The sequence below is a fragment of the Miniopterus schreibersii genome (genome assembly GCF_964146895.1).
Source record: "Miniopterus schreibersii genome assembly, chromosome: X".
Lineage (NCBI taxonomy): Eukaryota > Metazoa > Chordata > Mammalia > Chiroptera > Miniopteridae > Miniopterus > Miniopterus schreibersii.
In genome coordinates, this window is record NC_138104.1 from 72,525,413 (window position 1) to 72,545,262 (window position 19,850).

The following is a 19,850-nucleotide window of genomic DNA, read 5'->3' on the forward strand; positions in this document are numbered from 1 at the left end:
TGGGCTGGTGTTGTCCGGGAGAGGCCAAGCTATGAGCCAATGCAGGCTCCCACTAGTGCTAGGCCTGGGCCAGCTGCTGCTTGTTTGAGGGATTTTAGGAAAGTCTTAAGCATGAGGCTGGAGAGGCCACTTGCACAGAAAAGCCCCTGGAAATGGCTTGGATGAGCTGCAGGTGGGGAGGGGCGTGGCCAAAGGTGTGAGTCAGGTGCTGGCGATTCAAATATGGCGCCTGCAGGCTGTGTGCGGGGAGGACTCGGCAAAGGAGCAATGACCTCTGCCAGCCCTTCTGCCTGGGAGAAAGCCACCCCTCCACCTCTCGCCCCAATTTCAGGCAGGTTAGTTCCTCCCCAAATGTCCCAGGTTCCTTTCAAGCTGCTGCCTGGCGCTGAGGCTCAGAGGGAGCGTGTCTGAGTGAGTCCGTGCGCGGGCCCTTTAAGAGGAGCTGCCTGGGACGCCCGCAGCTTCCGCGAACCTCAGCCACAGTCTTTGCTGGTTTCACAGCCCGGAGTTGTGGGGACGTCTCTTCCCGGCCCTGGAGCCCTGGGCTGGGGGCCTGCTGTGGGGCTGGGACCCCCCCCCCTCAATCCTCCAGGAAACCCCCACCGCCGAGATGTCCCTCCCGGGTTTAAACCGAGGCACCGGTGTGGGCCCGCAGCGAGTCTCCGATTCAGTCCCCACGCGCCTGCGTCTCCGCCCCTCCTGCCGGTCTCGGTGCTTCTTCAGCTCCCTGGTTGTGGGGCTTCTGTTCAGCCAGATCTCAGGAGGCTGAGTGATGGCGGTTCTGTATTGTAGTTGTAATTTTGATGTGGTTGTGGGAGACGGCGGGTGCAGCTCTTACCTTCGCCGCCATCTTGATTTCTCCCAAAGATTTTTAATTATCATTTAGATTTATATAAAAGATATGAGACTATGCACACTATTGTATCTGGGTACGTTTCCGTACTTTATGGTTTTTGAGCAATCGATTCATTTCTTCTAAGTTGTTGCATTTCCTTATGGAGAGCCGAATGTAGCATTACCTTATTGCCCTTTCATATTTGCTGGATCTGTAGGAAAATCACCTCTTTCACTCCTGCTGTTGGTAACTTGGTAACTTTTCTCCACCCCACCCCGCATCTGCTAGAGGTTTATTAATATTATCGATCCTTTCAAAGAACCAGTTTTTATTTAATTGTGTTTCTCTACTCTTTTTTCTGTTAGAAATGTCATTGATTTCTGCTCTTATTTTTACTAAAATAAATTTGTATTTATACTTCCTAGGAATTTTTATTTCTATAATCTCAAGCAAACTTTTGACTATATGAACAGCCAGTGAGGATGAAGGTGAAAATTTTAAAGTGTGTGTCAGTGTGGTACAAATGCGTAGAACTGAGTAAAAGTCTACTTTTTGAAAGACTAGGAGCACTTACGAGAAGAGCGTGTGTCAGTCACACATTGATAGTTGTTAAAATTATGCTTGGGGATAGTTTGTAAAAAGTCAGAGGGCATTGGCACGGTTGACTGTGGCCCATCATTTCGCATTGCATGTCATATGGATGGAATAATGGATCTCATTTCTAAATCCCTTACCGTATGCCATCAGTATGCGGAGCTCTTGAGACGTATCATCCCATTTAACACACAGAAGGATCCTAGGAGGTTAGGCTCATGATTATCTCCATTTTACAGCTTGGAAACAGAAGGGCATAAAAGTTAAGATGAATAATACTGGATTTCCTTTCTTCTCTTATCACCATTTGCTGCATTCTGGGTTCTTCTGGTGGCACATGTCCCTTGCTACCTTCTCCTCTTTGGAACCTTCATCTTACCTTCATGTCCAGACCCAAGGGCCGCCTGGAGCTTTGAGCACAGCCTAGGCCTACACGGATCCACTCCGGGAATGCAGCCCAATGTGGATTTCTGCATCTTCCCCGATGACCTCTGAAGAAACTTCCCGGGAAGTCACAGCAGCCTCCCTCCCTTCCTTCTCAGAGCTGCTAATAATGGACCTCAGTGACCCGAACCCCATTCCTGGCCCCACCGGCCCTGCCCCTCTACCAGAGGGGCTCCTCCAGCAGCGGTACAGAGATGGGAAAACCCTGCCAGATAGACAGTGGGAAAGGTCAACGTCCCCTCAGAGGAAGAAAACTTTTCTTGGCCCTGTGAGAGGGCGACACCTCGATCGCTTGGCACCTTATCGGGTTCAGAGGGAAGCCAGAATCTCTTCATCCAGTGATAGAGATCAGAATCGATTTAGATGCAGATGTTGATACTGCCAGAGGCACAAGTCAAATGCTTGCGGGATGCTTGGGGAGAGGAATGGAGCCCCACATCCTTCCTCCTGGGAAAGCCTCATGCAGGGCCTCAGTGGCTTGACCCTCAGCCTGGGTGGCAATCGGCCCGGCCTTCTGCCAGAAGGGCTGCCCCAGCAGCAGCAGGGAGAGGAGACGTGCCAACTGGAAAGGCACCAGGATAGCAAAAGAATGTTCCAGAGGCTCCTGAAACAGTGGTTAAAACAAAACTGACAGTCTCACCTCATGTGGCAGAGACCTGGACAGTTTCGACAGGGACGCTGGAGTTGCCTGACGCTGGGCATGGACTCTTTTTGGGGACCAAACAGTAAGCCGTAGTCAGAGGAGGAACTCAACCGGTTTTGACCGGAAATCCCATGAGCATGTGTTGATCTGATCCTAGGAAGGTCATGACTTTTCCTGCCAAGAATTAGACCGCTCTGGGGCATTCTGAGGCCAGGGACACTGCATATAGGTGGTCCTCAGCTCCTATATCCCAGCTCCCGTGATGCATGGTGTCCCTTTAACACCCCAGATCTCTGTCTTTCCTCCACGTGCTGCTCTCCATGAGATAGACAGTGTCTCTGCAGTGTGAATGCCCTCCCTGGTGGTGCCCATTGCTTTTGTGCCATTTTATTGACTGCCTCCAAATAGCAGCCCCATGAGCACTGGAATACATGTGTGCAAATATGAGATCAGTTTCAAGACTCTAAGGCTGAAGAAAGCGTGGAGAGCAGATGTGCAGCTGGAACACAGTAGCTGACTTTTGCGTTCTTTGGGTAAGCCATGCCGCACAGGAGCCAGATGCAGGGAGATGTTGCCCTGCTCCTGAACATTGAGCGGCATTCCTCCTTGGAGGAGTGTCTGGTGGACTACCTCATTGTTGGTACCACATAAACATACGTATGAAAGGAAACTGACTTTAGAACTCAGGTTTGTTCATCCATATTGGTTTATTCTTTGTCAGATCTGAGATCATTATACATAAGTCCCAGAGCAGCAGATCTGGAATGGGGGAAGAGGGAGGGGTCCAGAGAACAGGGTCAAGTCACTGTTGGCAGGAACAACCTTCAGATCATCCGGGCGGAGCAAATGGAAGAGTCCTGCTGTCCAGGGAGAGTTGGAAGCAGAGTCCGTGCCCACAGTAGGGGGTCCTGGGAGCTAGTGCTGGTGCCCCTGGCCTAAGGCTCCAGGGGTTGTTCCTTGGTGCCTGGCGTCCCCAGGTTGGTGAATGTGAACAGCATTTCATGCCTGCTGCATGAGAACCAGAACAGCATTGAGTTATTAAGAGTTGGGATTTGGACATACTGTCTTTTCATTTCAGGAGGCACGTACGAATGGTTAAATCTACCTTTTCCCCCACAGAACCTGATGGCGTGTACCCAGGCAGTGACGGTGCAGCTCATCTGAAGTGAAGTGAAAAAAAAGTCTGCATTCTGTCAGTGGGTTTTCAGGTGGCCCCAGAGCTGTATTGCCGCAAACATATACGTGTCTGCTGCAGACAGAAGTGGCTTGAGAACAGGTACGTTTATTAGATTCTGAACTTGTGATCTCATCTGAGAGCTCCATGGACCCTGCCAGGCTTGTCTCGCAACCCCAGGGGAGAAGGTCAGTAGAGCGGAGCCCATCTTTCTTGAAACACAAAGGCCTAACTGCAGCCTGGTGATTTGGGCTGTGTTGTGAGCAGGGCTAACGTGGCATTTCACTGTTATTGGTCCTTTGCTAGGTGTCAGATAATATGCTACACATGTCAGTTTATTTCATCCTTTCCCACAGACCCATCATTGAGCAAGATTTCCATCCCAGTGTATGAGATGGGAAGCAGAGTACAGAGAAGGTGGGACCATGCCCAGCTGGCAGAGGTCAGAAAGGAATGGCCTCACTCCAGCAGCCACACCAGGTCAGTCCTGCCAACCACAATCAGTCGTTTACCACCCGTGAAGGTTTCCACTGTCTCCCTTTTCCTCCCCCCAGCATGCTAGGCTGGCTGTTGGCATGGGCAAGAGGAATTGCAGAGCAGGTTCCTGCCCTGGGGAATTGAGCTTTTAATCAGGGAGAGAGATCTGACACCCCTAGATGTGGTAGAGAGTGTATCATGGTCCCCTGTGAGGCTTGGTGGCCAGGAGAAGAGAGGGGTGAGTTGGAACTAACTGCTGACTTTTCTACATCAGGGCACACGGAGAATGGGTGGGCAGGGGTAACCTAGGGAGTCAGCAGCCACCCCCTGCCCACCTAAAGGCTCTGTCCGCATACCCAAGTATGGGGTATAGGAGTAAATCTGGGGTCACACCTGAGACAGCATACTTTTCCAAGTGACAGACTAGGAACCGGGATCCAGTGATGCCCAAATATGCCCAGCATGTCAAGTTCTAGACCAGAGACTGAGCCAAGGCCACCGGGAGGCAAGATAATATTGGGAGAAATGTAGCGCATGAGTCAGTTGATATGAAATGCCCAGAAAAGGTAAATGTAGAGAGACAGAAATTAGATGAGAGGCTGTGTGGGCCTGGACGTGGTAATGGGGATTGACTGCTAACAGGAACATGGCATCTCTTCCGGGTGATAAAAATGTTCTAAAATTGCATTGTGGTGATGGTGGCACAACTCTCTAAATTTACAAAAAGTCTCTGCATTGGACACTAACTGTACATTACACCTCAATGAAGCTATTTGCAAAATGTAATGCAAATGTCCCAGTCAGTCATGGAGGGCAAGTTGTGCCATTGGCCCTGCTCCTTCTCTGCTCTGGGTCCTGCCTGCATGACCCATCATCGCCTGCCTCCTGCACGTGTCCTGGATGCTCCCACCAGAGGGAGGCACTGTGCAATAAGGCCAGGAGGAGTGCTGGTGACTGCGTGTGTCTGGGCGTGTCTCACTGAGTCTCTGTGTGTTCGTGCACAGGCGCCCTTTGGGGGGACGTAATGGTCGAGTGGCAATTCCACGGCCGAGGGCAGCTCCCATAATCCATCCTGCGCCTGGAATTCCACTTAGGTGTTTTCTCTTCTTCACGAGTCCCACAGACCCAGCTTCTCTTTCCCTGGCAACCAACCTCTGCCCTTAGCTTCAAGCTCTGATCACAGGAAGACACACAGAGTGGGGAGGGGTGCCGGCCCCTTCATAGAGCTCCCTGCCCCAGCTCAGCGACCCAGCGGGGATGCGCGGCATAGCGGTAACCAAGGCGAGATTCCGGCTGCATTTCCACCAGCCTGGCCCTTCTCCCTCCACTCTGCCTGCCTGGTGTCAGGCAAGCAACGGGGCGTTATGGCATAAACTCCTCAGTCCTTGAAATTGTTCTAAATATGAGTGTGATGTAAAGCAAGTATTCCATAAGCTGCTCTCGAAACACAAGACACATCACACAGTTTTTTAAATTTCTCAGTAATAACAAACATGGCCGTAAAGTCCAAGATTCTGAGAGCAGTACAGGTGAGGCAGAGCGTGTGCTCAGGCTTCCTCACTGCAGCTGTGCCTCCAGTTGCCCCGGGAGTGTCCTTCAAAGAACAGATGCTGGCGCCCAGCCCCAGAGGCTGAATTAGTAGGTCTGGAAGGTGGCCCCAGCAGGAGCATTATTGGACACTTCTACTGTGAACCCTACGTTGCCCCTGTCAAAACAGAACTATCCTTGCCGGAGGAAACCTAGCACTGGAACAGTGAGACTCCTTTACAAAGAAAGCAGGTTCTCATCGTTACCTGCTGGGCTGGGCTGATCCCTTAGGATGAGGAAAGGAAAGCACATGTCAAAGTGAATGTGTGTTCGAAAACCCCCTTTGTACTTGCTGTTCTCCGTGTTCCTGAAGCCAAAATCGTAAAGGTAAAACCTCACATTTGCTAATGAAACGTACTACTTTTTATTTCTCGTCAAGATCCCTTGTGTTTACTTACTTGAAAAGTTTGTAAAACATAGAGAGGACTCATGAGAAAGGTCACAGTAGTTCTGTGAGAATTACAGATGGCTGACATTTCCACCGGTTCATGTAGAAGGATCAGCTGTCAGGTCTTTCCACTGCGTTTGTGGAGTTACATTTTTCACTTTTTATTATAATTTATGTTTTCCAGTTAACTCATGCTCTCACGGAAAGACCAAATAGGTCAGGATGTTTATGATGAAAAATAAAACTGAGCAAACCCTTGTTCCCTGCATAGCCCTGGACACTCGCCTCAGCAAACGTTCTCCTCCAGCCATGATGGGCTGACACTGCCCTGTCCTGATTCCTTGAGTGTAGACAATGCCTGTCAAGTGCTTGTAGAAGATGAGCATTTCATAATTTATGTTTTCCAGTTAACTCATGCTCTCAGGGAAAGACCAAATAGGTCAGGATGTTTTTGATGAAAACGAAAACTGAACATGTCGTGTAATGAGTGTGTCGGGAAAATTACAGGGTACAGGTTCTCCGACTTCCTGTGAGGGACCCAGCCAACCCAGGACATAGGCCCCTAGACGCCTTCAGTGACTGCCAAGAAGGAGCCCTCACAGGGGATTTTAGGAACAACTGTGGCAACAAGAGGATCATGGTTTAGCCTTTTCCAGAACAGGACCAGGGGTGTCATGGGGCAATGGAGATAACACCTAGTGGAATTCCTAGGATTTTGGTTTAAGGGCACCGGTGGATGGCAGTGCCCACCCTTGGACAAGGAACATAGCTTTCGCGTCACCTGTAGATTTGCAGGGCTTGTGGGACAACTGGGGGGAGATGCCCATAGGCCTCAGCCTGTAGGGGCTCTGGGGCCCAGCTGAGATGGCTTAGGTAGACTTGATGATGCAACAAGCCATCAGCATACTAGGGGATACAGATGAAGAGAAGTCAGATAGGTAAGAGCTCTGGGAAGCTCTGGTCACCGAAGGATCATGTGTAGAATGAGAAGAGCACAGGGCAAAGGTTGGAAACTAGAGATGGGTGTCGGGAGTGAGACTATTTAAACAGGGATCAAAGAGAAAGTACCAACAGAGACCTAGTCTGAGAGAGAGGAGGAGAGCCAAGAGAGGCTGCTGTCACAGAAACTGAGAAAGGAGAGCGTTCTGAAGAATGGAATGTTGACTGCCCCAGGCAGCATTGAGTACTTTAGTTTGGCAACATTGAGCTCTTTGGAAAAGTTAGCAAAGGGAATTTTCCATAGATGGGGACACTGAGGAGGATCCAGAGGTGACCAAGTAAGGATACTACTGGAGTATACACTATCAAGAAGCTTGACTTGAAAGGAACCAAGACACAAGTATGAGAAGCAGAGGCTGTGTGCTTTCAGGGTATGGTATGTCCCCCATAACAAGAGAGAGGACACCACAGGTTGTAGGCACCAGAAATCTCTAAGGATCCTAAGGATGCTGAATAGGTGACAGAGTGTTGGAGAGTTGGCGTGAACCTCAGAGTAGATGCTTTAAGGTGAGGAGGTAGGAGCAGGGGTTTCAAGCAGCACCAGGTCTGCAGGAAGACCCCATCCTCACTCCTACCCCATTCTTACCTCTGTGACCCACTGAGCTATGGGTGGGGAGATTCAACATCTTCCAAGTAAAAAGCCTCAATAGGTGGTGAGAGGGAGAGCAAGACTGTAACTTTCAGGGTATGGGATGTCCCCCAGAAAATGGAAGTATTGGGAGGTTTGGGCCAAGGTAGCATAAGAGGGAAGGTGAGTTATACTGAGATGAGGGCAGGGGATGCAAGGACATGGGTTTGGGGTGATGGCAGGAGCTGGAGACACGGGCATTTGAATGGTCCAGAGATTCACACAAAATGTCTTCTGCAAAGACATTTCTTGTTTCAGGAACACAGAGGAACAGGAAGCTATGAGAACATAGAAGGAGTTTACCTTCTCTGTGTCCTGGACTTGGATGGACTTAAAGCATTTGTAAATCTAAGCCCTGTTGATGAGATTGGCCTTGATCACTCCTATCTGGTGGTGATGAGGCTGTGCTCTGGGGTCCCTCAGATGAGGAACAGAGGGCCGGGCCATGGAGCAGTAGAAAAGAACTCCCCCGTGATTCTGGCCCCTGCAGAGGTGGGGTATCCATCTAGCTTTCAGATGACAGCAAAGGGGATGCAGCGCCAAGGTCCATGCGGGTTGTTGGAAGTGGAAGAGAGTCACAGATCTCAGGCCACCGTGAGATAACTGGGGGCATGTGCTCCCTGGTGAAGGAGCAGGGCCCAATCCACTGAGATTTCTGCCATTGCTACCTGGCCACAGTCAGGCACTATAAGAACTCAAGGTCTTTGTGGGGGAATCCTGTCCGTCTAAAACTCCTTAACCCCTGTTTGGGGGGTAAGGTAGAGAAGGACCAGATTTGAGACAGCAAAAGATGACAAAAGCAGATGAGGAGAGGCCATGACCATGAAAATGGAAGAACGAGGACTTTCCCACTAGTTGACTGCGTTAGGTCACCAGGTTGAAACCCAAGATTCCTGTGGCTTCTCTGGGACTAGACCCGGCTGTCCCCTTGAGAGACTCTACAGACTCAGCACACTTTTTCTCCTTAAGATGAAGGGGGTAGAAGGTATGATTTTCTGAGGTGCAGGAACCAAATGGGGCAATGGGATGAAAGGTCTTCTAAGTCACGGAGCCCCATGTACAGTGAGCCTGTCAGCCCTGACCCCGTTTCTCACATGTAATTGTTGGGTCTGCAGTATTCAATGGGCTCTCCTCTGTGGCAAACGCACTGAAGGGGCCAGGGGCACCTGAGATGCGCAGAAGTGGAACCTGAGACCTGCCCATCACCAGGAGGGTTTGATTGCTGCTCTCCCTGGACAAAAGGCAGTGCCCCTGCTCAGGGCCCAGTTGTGTAGGAGATGAGGGCAGCGTCCCCCTTGAAGAGGAGGTTCCCTGAGGACACAGCAGGCTGAGCAAGAGATCTTGGGTCATACTCTGGGTCTGTCAGCAACTACTGCGATTCTCACCCCAGCCTCTCAGCTCTAGGGAGGACTCTGGCACGATTTACCTTCCAAAGAAATAAGAAGGAAAACACCACCTTCTCCTCATAAAAATACTGACTTTCTGCACCTTCCCGCAGGCTTCCATTCCTGGCCCCGGAAACCTTTTCCTGAAGCCCAGCTCCAGGACTCAGGCCTTGGAGTGAAGGCCCCTGTCGTTAACGGACAGGAGCCTGGCATGGCCTATGGAGGGAAGGACAGCCTTGCTGAGACCCTGGTCGCCTCAGTGACAACCCTCATCAGCTCCTCCACTCGGTGAGTCTGGCTGGGCCTCTCCTCTTGCTGTGATGTTTTAGGGGTCTGTTGATGGCATGCTAGATAAACGTTGTCCTGGATTAAAGGCAGGAGGACGCAAGGACCCCAAGGTCCCCTCTCGCAGGGACAGATTGGATGTGGGTACAAGAGGAGCGTGTGGGGACAGTGTGCTGACATCCCAATTTCACGGGTGCCCCTCAGATGCAGGGGCCCTTTGGTCTGTTTATTCTGCCCCACTGTGCTGATCATAAGCAGGCCCGCCCTCTGAGCTGGAATAGGGGGAGCAAAGGAGCCCTGAGTTTCCTTCCAGTGTGGTAAGTGATTTGATATGCAAACATGTGAATGGTCCATGTGTAGATGTGCTCAGTGAGCTTCAGTGAAAATGCTCACTCAGATTTCTACCCCACATCCCCAATTCTTTGTGAGGGTTGGGGAAGGGGCATGTGTCACTTGTGAGTCTGTACCTTGCTGCAGGAAGGGGAGCTAGGACACACCATATGTCTCACTGTGCCCTAGGCCATCTCTGCGGAAAGAATACCTCTTTTTATTTTATTTATTTTATATTTGTGGGGGTTTTTTTACTAATGATTCCAATTATGTTGTATTTTTTTAAATATGTTTTTATTGATTTCTGAGAGAGGAATGGAGAGGGAGAGAGATAGAAACATCAGTGATGAGAGTCATCTATCGTCTGCCTCCTACACGCCTCCTTTGGGGATCTAGCCTGTAACCCGGGCTTGTCCCCAGCCTGGGAATGGAACCGTGACCTCCAGGTTCATGGGTCTACACTCAACCACAGAGTCACACCAGCCGGGCAAGGGACCTCTTTTTAAATTTATTTTTCCATTACAGTTTACATTCAGTATTATTTTGTATTAGTTTCAGGTGTACAGCATAGTGGTTAGACAATCATATGCTTTACAAAGTGATTCCCCCATATTTCCAGTACACTCCTGGCACCATACATACATATTACAATATTATTGACTATATTCCCTATGCTGTACTTTACATCCCCATGACTATTTTGTGAGTGTCAATCTGTACTTCTCAATCCCTTCACCTTTTTACCCAGTCCCCCACCCCTTCTCCTCTGGCAACTATCAGTCTGTTCTCTGTATCTATGAGTCTGTTTCTGTTTTGCTTTTTAATTTCTGTTCTTTAGATTCCACATATAAGTGAAATCAAATGGTATTTCTCTTTCCCTTTCTGACTTATTTCACTTAGCATAACACCCTCTAGGTCCGTCCATGCTGTTGCAAATGGTAAGAATTCATTCTTGTTTATGCCCGAGTAATATTCCGTTGTATACATGTACCACCGCTTGTTTACACACTCGTCTATTAATGGGCACGTGGGTTGCTTCCATATCGAGGCTACTGTAAATGAGGCTGCAATGAACAGGGGTGCATATATTCTTTTGAATCAGTGTTTTGGGTAACTTCAGATATATACACAGAAATGGCAATGCTGGGTCATAAAGCAGTTCCATTTTTAATTTTTTGAGCAACGTCTATTCTGTTTTAAATAGTGAGTGCAGCAGTCTGCGTTCCCAGCAGCAGTGCCCGAGGGTTCCCTTTTCTTCTCATTCTCACCAACACTTGTTGTAAATTTATTGATGAAGCCATTCTGCCAGGTGATCTCTCATTGTGGTTATAGTGTGCATCTCTGATGATTAGCGACGTTGAGCATTTTCTCATATGTCTCTTGGCCATCTGTATGTCCTCTCTGGAGAAGTGTCTATTCTGGTCTACTGCCCATTTTTTAATGGGTTTGTTTGAGGGGTTTTTGGTGTTGAGTTGTATGAGGTCTTTGTAAATTTTGGATATTGACCCTTTATCAGATGTATTATTGGCAAATATCTTCATCCATTCAGTAGGTTGCCTTTCCGTTTTGTTGATGGTTTCCTTTGCTGTGAAAAACCTTTTAGTTTGTTGAAAGTCCCATGTGTTTATTTTTTGTTTGTTTCTCTTGCCCAAAGAGATATATCAGAAAAAATATTCCTAAGAGTAATGTCAGGGATTTTATTGCCCGTTTCTTTGAAAACTCAGTTATACACTTTTGAAAGTCGCTTATATATTTTTAGTTACCTGACTGAAAAATAATGGAGACATACCACAAACTATTGAAAGTTACTGTAAATCTTAACTTGAAGGTGCCATATCCTATGATCCAAAGATAGCACGGCCCCTTTGTGAGTGTAGGGGCTGTAGTGCATGTCTGTTGCACTCTTTCCCTTAGCACCTGGAGGAGTTTGTAGCACTTACCAGGTACTCAATAAATATTGTGAAATGTTTTCAAAATTTATTTTTTGGTCATTTTTCGGTATGTATATCTAAAATTCATCTTTTCCACCCAGCCGGGCGTGGCTCAGCGGTTGAGTGTCGACCTAGGATCCAGGCGATCAAGGTTCGATTCCCGGTCAGGGCACATGCCCGGGTTGCGGGCTCGATCAATGACTCTCTCATCGTTGATGTTTCTCTCTCTCTCTCTCCCTCTCCTTTCCTCTCTCTGAAATCAATAAAGATATATTAAAATTCATCTTTTCCTAGTACTAGATTCCTGGATTATAGTATACAAAAAATTTTTCTACATGTTGTTTATTGTTTTTTCATTTGGCTCTTTGCAGGTTAGCATTTCTCTATGTCATGAGCATTTCTTAAAATCAGATTTTCTGACCTCGGACTGGTCACTTGACTACCTGGAGGCCATTTAACTTGTTGGTAACAGAATCAAGACAGATCCCAAGTCTTAAGGCTCTTTCCTTCATTCCATAAAAACTTCAATGGGACTTAAGTGAACAAGATGTAGCACAGAATGACCTTGGTAGAGAAAGTGTATCTTTTATTGTTGCTCCCTGGTTTCATTAGCTGTCAGTACATTGGGAGCCTTTCCAAAAGGAACCTGCCCTGAAGCATATTCACTTCATGGAACTTTGATTCTGCAACACATCCTTAAGTGATTTGATCCAGTGTTTAAAAACTGCATTCTCCCTAGCCTACTACCTTGGAGGGTTGATTTGGGTTATGTAGTAACGGGAAGGGTGGATAAAAGAACATGGACTAAGGGGCCCTGTGACCGACATGCTATAGGAATTGGGAACAGGGACATCTGACAATGAGTAGTGTGTATGAAGCAAGCCTGGTCTGACTGCAATGGTCTTTCTCTCCCCAAGTCCACATAATACTTCTAATGCTGCTTTGGAAGGCCTCTCACATAACTGGAAAAAGTCCAATATTTCTTATCAAAGTTTCCTTTTAAAGTATAGCATACACAAATAATTTGAACTCATTTATACTGAAAACTTCTTTACCATAGAGGTGTCCTTTGATTGGACATGCAGTTCTTCCCTAATACTTTCTTCCTGGAGTTCTCCTGCAGGGCCTTGGGTCAGAGCTTCACAGAACTCCCTCCCAGTTTCAGCTCTGCCAACCTTCCTGTTTTTGATCTTTAATTTTCTTTGCTTTCCGGGCCTGCTGTTTCCTTAGTTTTAAGAAGAAAGGTCAAGCTAAGTTGTTAGTTGAACAGGAGGGCACATCTAGGAAAGGGTGTGGTGAGAGAGCCCCTACTGCCAGTACAAAAACTCCTCTTTTTTCTTGTGTGGATTGAAATTCATTCCCGGAAACGTTTATTTTACTTTCACAAAGAATATAATATCTCTTGGTCTACATGATTTCAAAGATTTCCTCTGTGCTCAGTCCCACAGACATAACAGGAGAAATGGAGAGGAATGAAATTATAAACATGAATAGATTGGGCCATCCTCAAGAGTACCAGACACTAAATGAGCTCTAAGCCTACATCCCCAATGCTGTCAAATTACTATACCTGTCCTTGTGGTAATGAAAACATTATCTGAAAGCCAAACTCACATCTTTTTTAAAGCTAAAGTAGTTTGGCTCCGTTATTCAAATGACTACACTGTACCCTGAGTTATATAAGTGCATGGACTTCAACATCACTAAAAAATGTAACTCTGCATTCCAAGATGGCAGTGGATTAAATGGAAACTACACTGACACTCTCCCAGGACCAAACTGGAATTGTAACTAAATTATAGAAAAACCATTTTGAATAATCAACTGAAGACTAGCAGGATAGGACCCTCATAACCAAAGACGAAAAGTGAAGACTGCATAGAGTCTGGAAGGAAGTGCGGAGGCGTGAGAGGACAGGCATTACTCCCACAGGCAACAACTGAAGGTCCTGAAAGATATCTCAGCTGTGGAGGTTTCCACTGACAACTCTGAGGACTAAACCCCAAGCTGGACTCCCCAGCCAAGAGCACCAGTACTGAGAAAGATGTCCATATAACATTTGGTTGTGAAAAACAGCAGGGGTTTCTGTCTGCCAAGAGAGATGACTGGAAATGCAAGCACCCTCTTAAAGGGCCAATGCACAAAGTTTCCTGTGCAGCCACTCACCTTGGGCTCTAGCAGAAAGAGGACAGAGTGGACTAAAGCTGTGTGAGGAGAATCCAGGGCTGGGGGCTAAGACGATAGCGCTCAGATTCCTATCCTGAGTCATTCCCCAATACTGCAGGAGACCTCTTTCTCAGGAGACCTTTATCATCCAGGCAGCTTTTGCCTAGGAGGTAAGCAACAATTGCCCCACCTTGTGGAATTTATGCCTTGCGGTGGTCTACAGCCTGAGGATCAGTAAAAGATTAACAATTAGCCTGCAGACAAAAGCAAATACCTGTATGCTTTGAGTCTTTGACTGATTTGCTTCTGGACCGAGGGCTTGGAAAAGCAGACCTGGGTGCACTTCTTGGTCTTTTCCAAAAGCACCCAGCTCCAGCAGAGGGATCCACAAGTTGTGGAGTGTGGAAAGCTTCATATGGATTTTCAAGGCCAGTCACAGTGTCTGACATTGACCTGCAACAGAGACCCTCCAAAAAACTGTAAGTGCTGGACTGGAGTATGTCACTATGTAGTAGAAATAAAGATGGCATTAGAAAGCATAAAAAGCAGATTAGGGGAAATGAGGATCATATCAGTGAATTGAAAGACAGTAGAAAAAAATCACTCAACCAGAGATCCAAAAAGAAAAAACAATTTAAAAACAGGATAGTTTAAGGGAGCTGCAGGATAGCATGACTTTTAACAATATTCGTATCAGAGGACTGCTAAAAGATGTTGAAAGTAAGTAAGGGTTAGAAAACTTATTGGAAGAAATAATGGCAAAAAATTTCCCTAACCTGGTGAAGGAAAAAATGACACAATTCAAGATACACAGAGAGTCCCAAGCAAGAAGAAACCAAAGAGGCCCATGCCCAGACACATCATAATTAAAATGCCAAAAATTCAAGACAAATAGAGAATATTAAAGGCAGAAAGAGAAAAGCAATCTGTTACCTACAAAGGAGCTCCCACTACAGGCCAGAAGGGAATGGCATGAAGTATTCAAGGTAATGAAAAACAAGGATCTGAAACCCAAGACTTCTCTATCCAGCAAGGCTACATTCAAAATAGATGGTGAAATAAAGAGCTTTCCAGAGAAAAAAAAGGCTAAAGGAATTTACCACTACCAAACCAGCTTTGCAGAAAATGTTAAAGGGACTGCTATAATAAGTTGAAATAAAGAGAAAGATAAATATATGCATAAAGAAATACAATGGCAAAAGATAAGTACCTATCAATAATAACCTTAACTATAAATGGATTAAATGCTCCAATCAAAACATAGGGTAGCTGAATGGATAAGAAAACATGGCCCCCCCAAAAGGGCTTGTGTAGTGATTGACAGACATAACATAGCTCAATCGCTCTATGTGGGGAATGGACATGAAGAGATTTCAGAAGCATAGTTTTGTGGTACTTCAGCAACTACTGATGTTGGTCCTGGAGCCTGCAAAAAGGACTTTAAAGGAGAGATCGACAGCAATACGCTCATAGTAGGGGACTTTAACACCCCACTGACTTTACTGGATAGATATTCCTGACAAAAGATCAAGAAGAAAGCAGTGAGTCTAAATGACACACTACTAGATCAGATGGATTTAACTGGCATTTACAGAACATTTCACCCGAAAGCTACATAATATATATTCTTCTAAAGTGACATGGGTCATTCTCAAAGATGAACCACATGTAAGGACACATAACAAGTCTCTACAAATTCAAGAAGACTGAAATCACATCGAGCATCTCCTCAGACATTTACACCATGGAATACTATGCAGCTGTGAAAAAGAAGGACCCCTTACCCTTTGAAACAGCATGGTGGAATCTGGAGAGTATTATGCTAAGCGAAATAAGCCAGTCAGAGGAAGACAAGTGTCACATGATCTTACTCATATGTGGAATATAATGAAGAAAATAAACCTATGAACAAAATAGATCCAGAGACATAGAAGCATTGAACAGACTGACAAGTCTCAGAGGGAAGGCAGGGAGTTGGGTGGGGGTAGAATAACCTAAGAACTTATATGCATAACCCATGGACATAGACAAAAGTCTGGTGAAGGCTTGAAGTAGGGGGTGCAAGGTGGAGGGGATTAATCTGGGGGGAAAGAGGACATTTGAAATATTTTCAACAATAAAGATAAATTAAGACAAATTTATTTTAAAACATTTTAAAAAAATAATAATTAAAATGGACCCAGCTGGAGTGGCTCAATTGTTGAGTGTTGACCCATGAACCAGATCACAATTCAATGCCCAGTCAGGGCACATGCCCGGGTTCAAGTGTAACCACAAGTAAAGGGTGTGTAGGAGGTAGCCGATCAGTGACTCTCTCACATCACTGATGTTTCTATCTCTCTCTTTGAAATCAATAAAAACTTTAAAAAAGAATTAAAATAGTACCTATCAATAATAACCTTAAATGTAAATGGATTAAATGCTCCAATAAAAAAACCTAGGGTAGCTGAATGGAATAGAAAACGTGACCCAAGTATATGCTGTCTACAAGAAACCTACCTCAAAATGAAAACAATAAAGGTGACTATATAATATTAAGGGGAATGATCGCAGAAGAGGATATAACCCTGGTAAACATATATGCGCCCAATATAGGAGCACCTAGATGTATTTTACTGCTGGAGGACTTTAAGGGAGAGATAGACAGCAATACAATCATAGTCATGGACATTAACATTCCACAGACTTTACTGGGTAGCTCTTCCAGACAAAAGTTCAAGAAGGAAACAGTGACTCTAACTGACACATTAGATCAGATGGATTTAATGGACATTTACAGAACATTTCACCCCAAAACTGCAGAAGATGCATTACTCTCAAGTGCACATGAGACATTCTCAAAGATAGACCACATTAGGACACAAAACAAGTGTCTACAAGTTCGAGGAGATTGAAATCATATCAAGCATCTTCTCAGATGACAATGGCATAAAGTTAGAAATTAACTACAGTAAAAACACTCAAAAACATTCAAATACATGGAGGACCATATGATCTCACTCATATATGGAATCTCTTGAACAAAATGAACCGATGAACAAAATAGATCCAGAGACATAGAAGCATGGAACAGACTGACTAATCGCTGAGGGAAGGCGGGGGTGGAGGAGTGGGTGGGCAGAGATTAATCAAAGAACTTATATGCATATATGCATCACCCATGAACACAGAAAATAGTGAAAACATTGTGGAGAAGGCCTGGGGGGACAGATGTGAGGCAGAGGGGTCAATGGGGAGAAAAAGGGGACATCTGTAATACTTGCAACAATAAATTTTTACAAATGGAACTCTATAGAAATTTGAGTCACACTTTTTTTAATATTTGTCAACTAATGGCAGTTTTGGATTATTATTTTCGCACATACACCCTTTTTTGTAATCTTAGGATGTATGGGAATTCTTTACCCCCCACTAAAATTATCATTCCACACCTTGTGCTCTTAGGTGTTACAAAAATATGGGGCTAAAATGTATTGAGAATATACTATGTGTCGGGCACTCCACTAAGTCCTTTGTATTTAGTGTGGTGCCAGTGGTGACAGAAACCTCACATGTAAAGTTAGTATGATTATACCCATTTAACGGATGAGAAAGAATATTGCTACTTAGATCACTGTGAAGGGTGTCTCTATAACACGAACCCTGTGATGACTGAGAGAGGTTTCCCTGGAATCTCATTATCAGGAACACTGGTGCTTGCCTTGAAATGTTTTCTACCCACCCAGTAGTGACTGTAGGTCATGCAAGTGATCCTGTAGAACTCTTTGCTTTGGATGCTAGAAAATTAGGGTGAAATTAGTGGTAGAACTTGGTGAGAAATTTTAGTACAAGCGATTCAAACTGAGGTTAATGGCTTCATTGAGCTAATGTTTATCTCTGTAAGACCAGGTAACTCTGAGCTAAAGCCAAATGTAGGTTGTACAGGGAAAGGGGATGAGAGGTCCATTTAGAGGGAAAGGCAAATACAGGTCCATGACTCTGGTGTTCCTCAGGTTTCCATTTCTTTTACTTGTCACAAATGAGTCATTGCAATGGCTGGCAATGGATTCAACTTCTTTTTAAAAAAATTATGTTGCCCAGCCAGGAATGGCTCAGCGGTTGAGCGTCGACCTAGGATCCAGGCGATCAGGGTTCGATTCCCGGTCAGGGCACATGCCCGGGTTGCGGGCTGCAGCCGATCAATGGTTCTCTCATCATTGATGTTTCTATCTCTCTCTCTCCCTCTCCCTTCCTCTCTCTGAAATCAATAAAGATATATTTTTTTAAATAATAATAATAATAAATAAAAGATTTATGTTTATTGTTTAAAGTATTACAAATGTCCTCTTCCCCCACCACCAATAATCCCCTCCATCCTGTACCCCCCCTCCAGACCTTCACCACACTATAATCTGTGTCCATGGGTTATGCATATAAGCTCTTGGGTTGTTCTCTTCCCACCCACCCCTGCCTTCCCTCTGAAATTCGTCAGACTCTTCCATGCTTCTCTGTCTCTGGATCTATTTTGTTCATCGGCTTATTTACTTCATTATATTCCAAATATGAGTAAGATCATGTGACACTTGTCTTCCTCTGACTGGCTCATTTTGATCAGCATAACACTCTCCAAGTCCCTCCCTACTGTCTCAAAGGGTAAGGGATCCTTCTTTTTTACAGCTGCATAGTATTCCATGATGTAAATGTCTGAAAAGATGTTTGATATGATTTCAGTCTTCTTAAACTTGTACAGATTTTTAGTGTCCTAACATGTAGACTATCTTTGAGTATGACCCATGTGCACTTGAGGAGAATGTATATTCTGCAGCTTTGGGGTGAAATGTTCTGTAAATGTCAATTAAATCCATCTGATCTAGTGTGTCATTTAGAGTCACTGTTTCCTTCTTGATCTTTTGTCTGGAAGACCTACCCAGTAAAGTCAGTGGGGTGTTAAAAGTCCCCTAGTATGATTGTATTGCTGTTGATCTCTCCTTTAAAGTCCTCTAGAAGTTTGTTGTTGTTTTCAGCCCGTGTGAGTCTTCTGTTCTGAGGTGGGACTCCTGTACACACCGTATAACTGGATCATGTTTTCTTGTCCATTCACCTACCCTATGTTTTGATTGGAGCATTTACCAATTATATTTAAGGTTATTATTGATAGGTACTTATCTATTCCCATTGTATTTCTTTATGCATGTGTTTCTCTTCTCTTTATTTCAACTTTTTATTACAGCAGTCCCTTTAACATTTCCTGCAATGCTGGTTTGATGGTGATAAACTCCTTTTGTCTTTTTTTTTCTCTGGAAAGCTCTTTATTTCACGATTTATTTTTAATGTGGCCTTGCTGGATAGAGTAGTCTTGGGTTTCAGATCCTTGCTTTTCATTATCTTGAAAAATCAATTCATGCCATTCCCTTCTGGCCTGTAGAGTTTCTGATGAGAAATCAGCTGACAGCCTTATGGGAGCTCCTATGTAGGTAACAGATTGCTTTTCTCTTTCTACCTTTAATATTCTCTCTTTGTCTTGAATTTTTGGCATTTGAAGTATGGGGGAATGACTCAGCAGAGGATTCCAGATGGCTGCCCTCTGAGCTCTATCTCTAGTGCCCACAACCCTGAATTCTCCTCACACAGCTGTAGTCCACTCTGCCTTTCCTCTGCTGGAGCCCAAGGTGAGTTGGGTGCGCAGGAAATTCTGTGTGTTGGCCCTTTAAAGGGTGCCTGCATTTCCAGCTGTCTCTACCTGGCAGACAGAAACCCTGCTGCTTTTCACAGCCAGTTGTTATGTGGGCACCTCAGTTCTGGTGCTTTTCACTGGGAAGCCCAGCCTGGGGTTTAGGCCCCAGAGTCCTCAGTGGGAACCCCCACAGCTGAGATCTCCCTCCGGACCTTCAGCTACTGCCTGTGGGAGCCCAGCCAGCCCTCTCACGCCTCTGCACTTACCACCAGTCTCCATGTGGTCTCCACTTTTCCTCCTTGCTTATGAGGGTGCTCTCCAGCTCATCTTC

The 19,850-nt window shown here is 45.6% G+C and overlaps 2 protein-coding genes and 1 pseudogene across 10 annotated transcripts in view; all 3 read left to right on the forward strand.

Moving 5' to 3' along the window:
* LOC308551015 (high mobility group protein B1 pseudogene) overlaps positions 1-19,850 on the forward strand; it is a 535,482-nt pseudogene that overhangs the window by 360,083 nt on the left and 155,549 nt on the right. The gene's annotated exons all lie outside the window — the stretch shown is intronic.
* The window catches only part of LOC308550831 (uncharacterized protein), a 109,553-nt gene that overhangs the window by 11,053 nt on the left and 78,650 nt on the right, over positions 1-19,850 (forward strand). For 7 of the 8 annotated variants that reach the window (XR_013997966.1, XR_013997967.1, XR_013997968.1 and 4 more), the window contains exons 2-4: positions 3,636-3,792; positions 4,047-4,170; positions 9,268-9,442. Coding sequence is in view for 2 of the 8 variants with exons in the window: in XM_081125127.1 (XP_080981253.1) it covers positions 4,080-4,170; positions 9,268-9,442 (266 nt within the window). In the remaining 6 variants the exon portion in view is untranslated. The remainder of the gene's footprint in view (positions 1-3,635; positions 3,793-4,046; positions 4,171-9,267; positions 9,443-19,850) is intronic. The other variant, XR_013997971.1, reaches the window with a different exon arrangement.
* Positions 1,890-2,504, forward strand: FAM156A (family with sequence similarity 156 member A; the record flags this gene model as incomplete). The annotated part of the gene is given in 2 exon segments (XM_081126337.1): positions 1,890-2,246; positions 2,250-2,504. Coding segments are annotated over 2 exon segments (612 nt in total).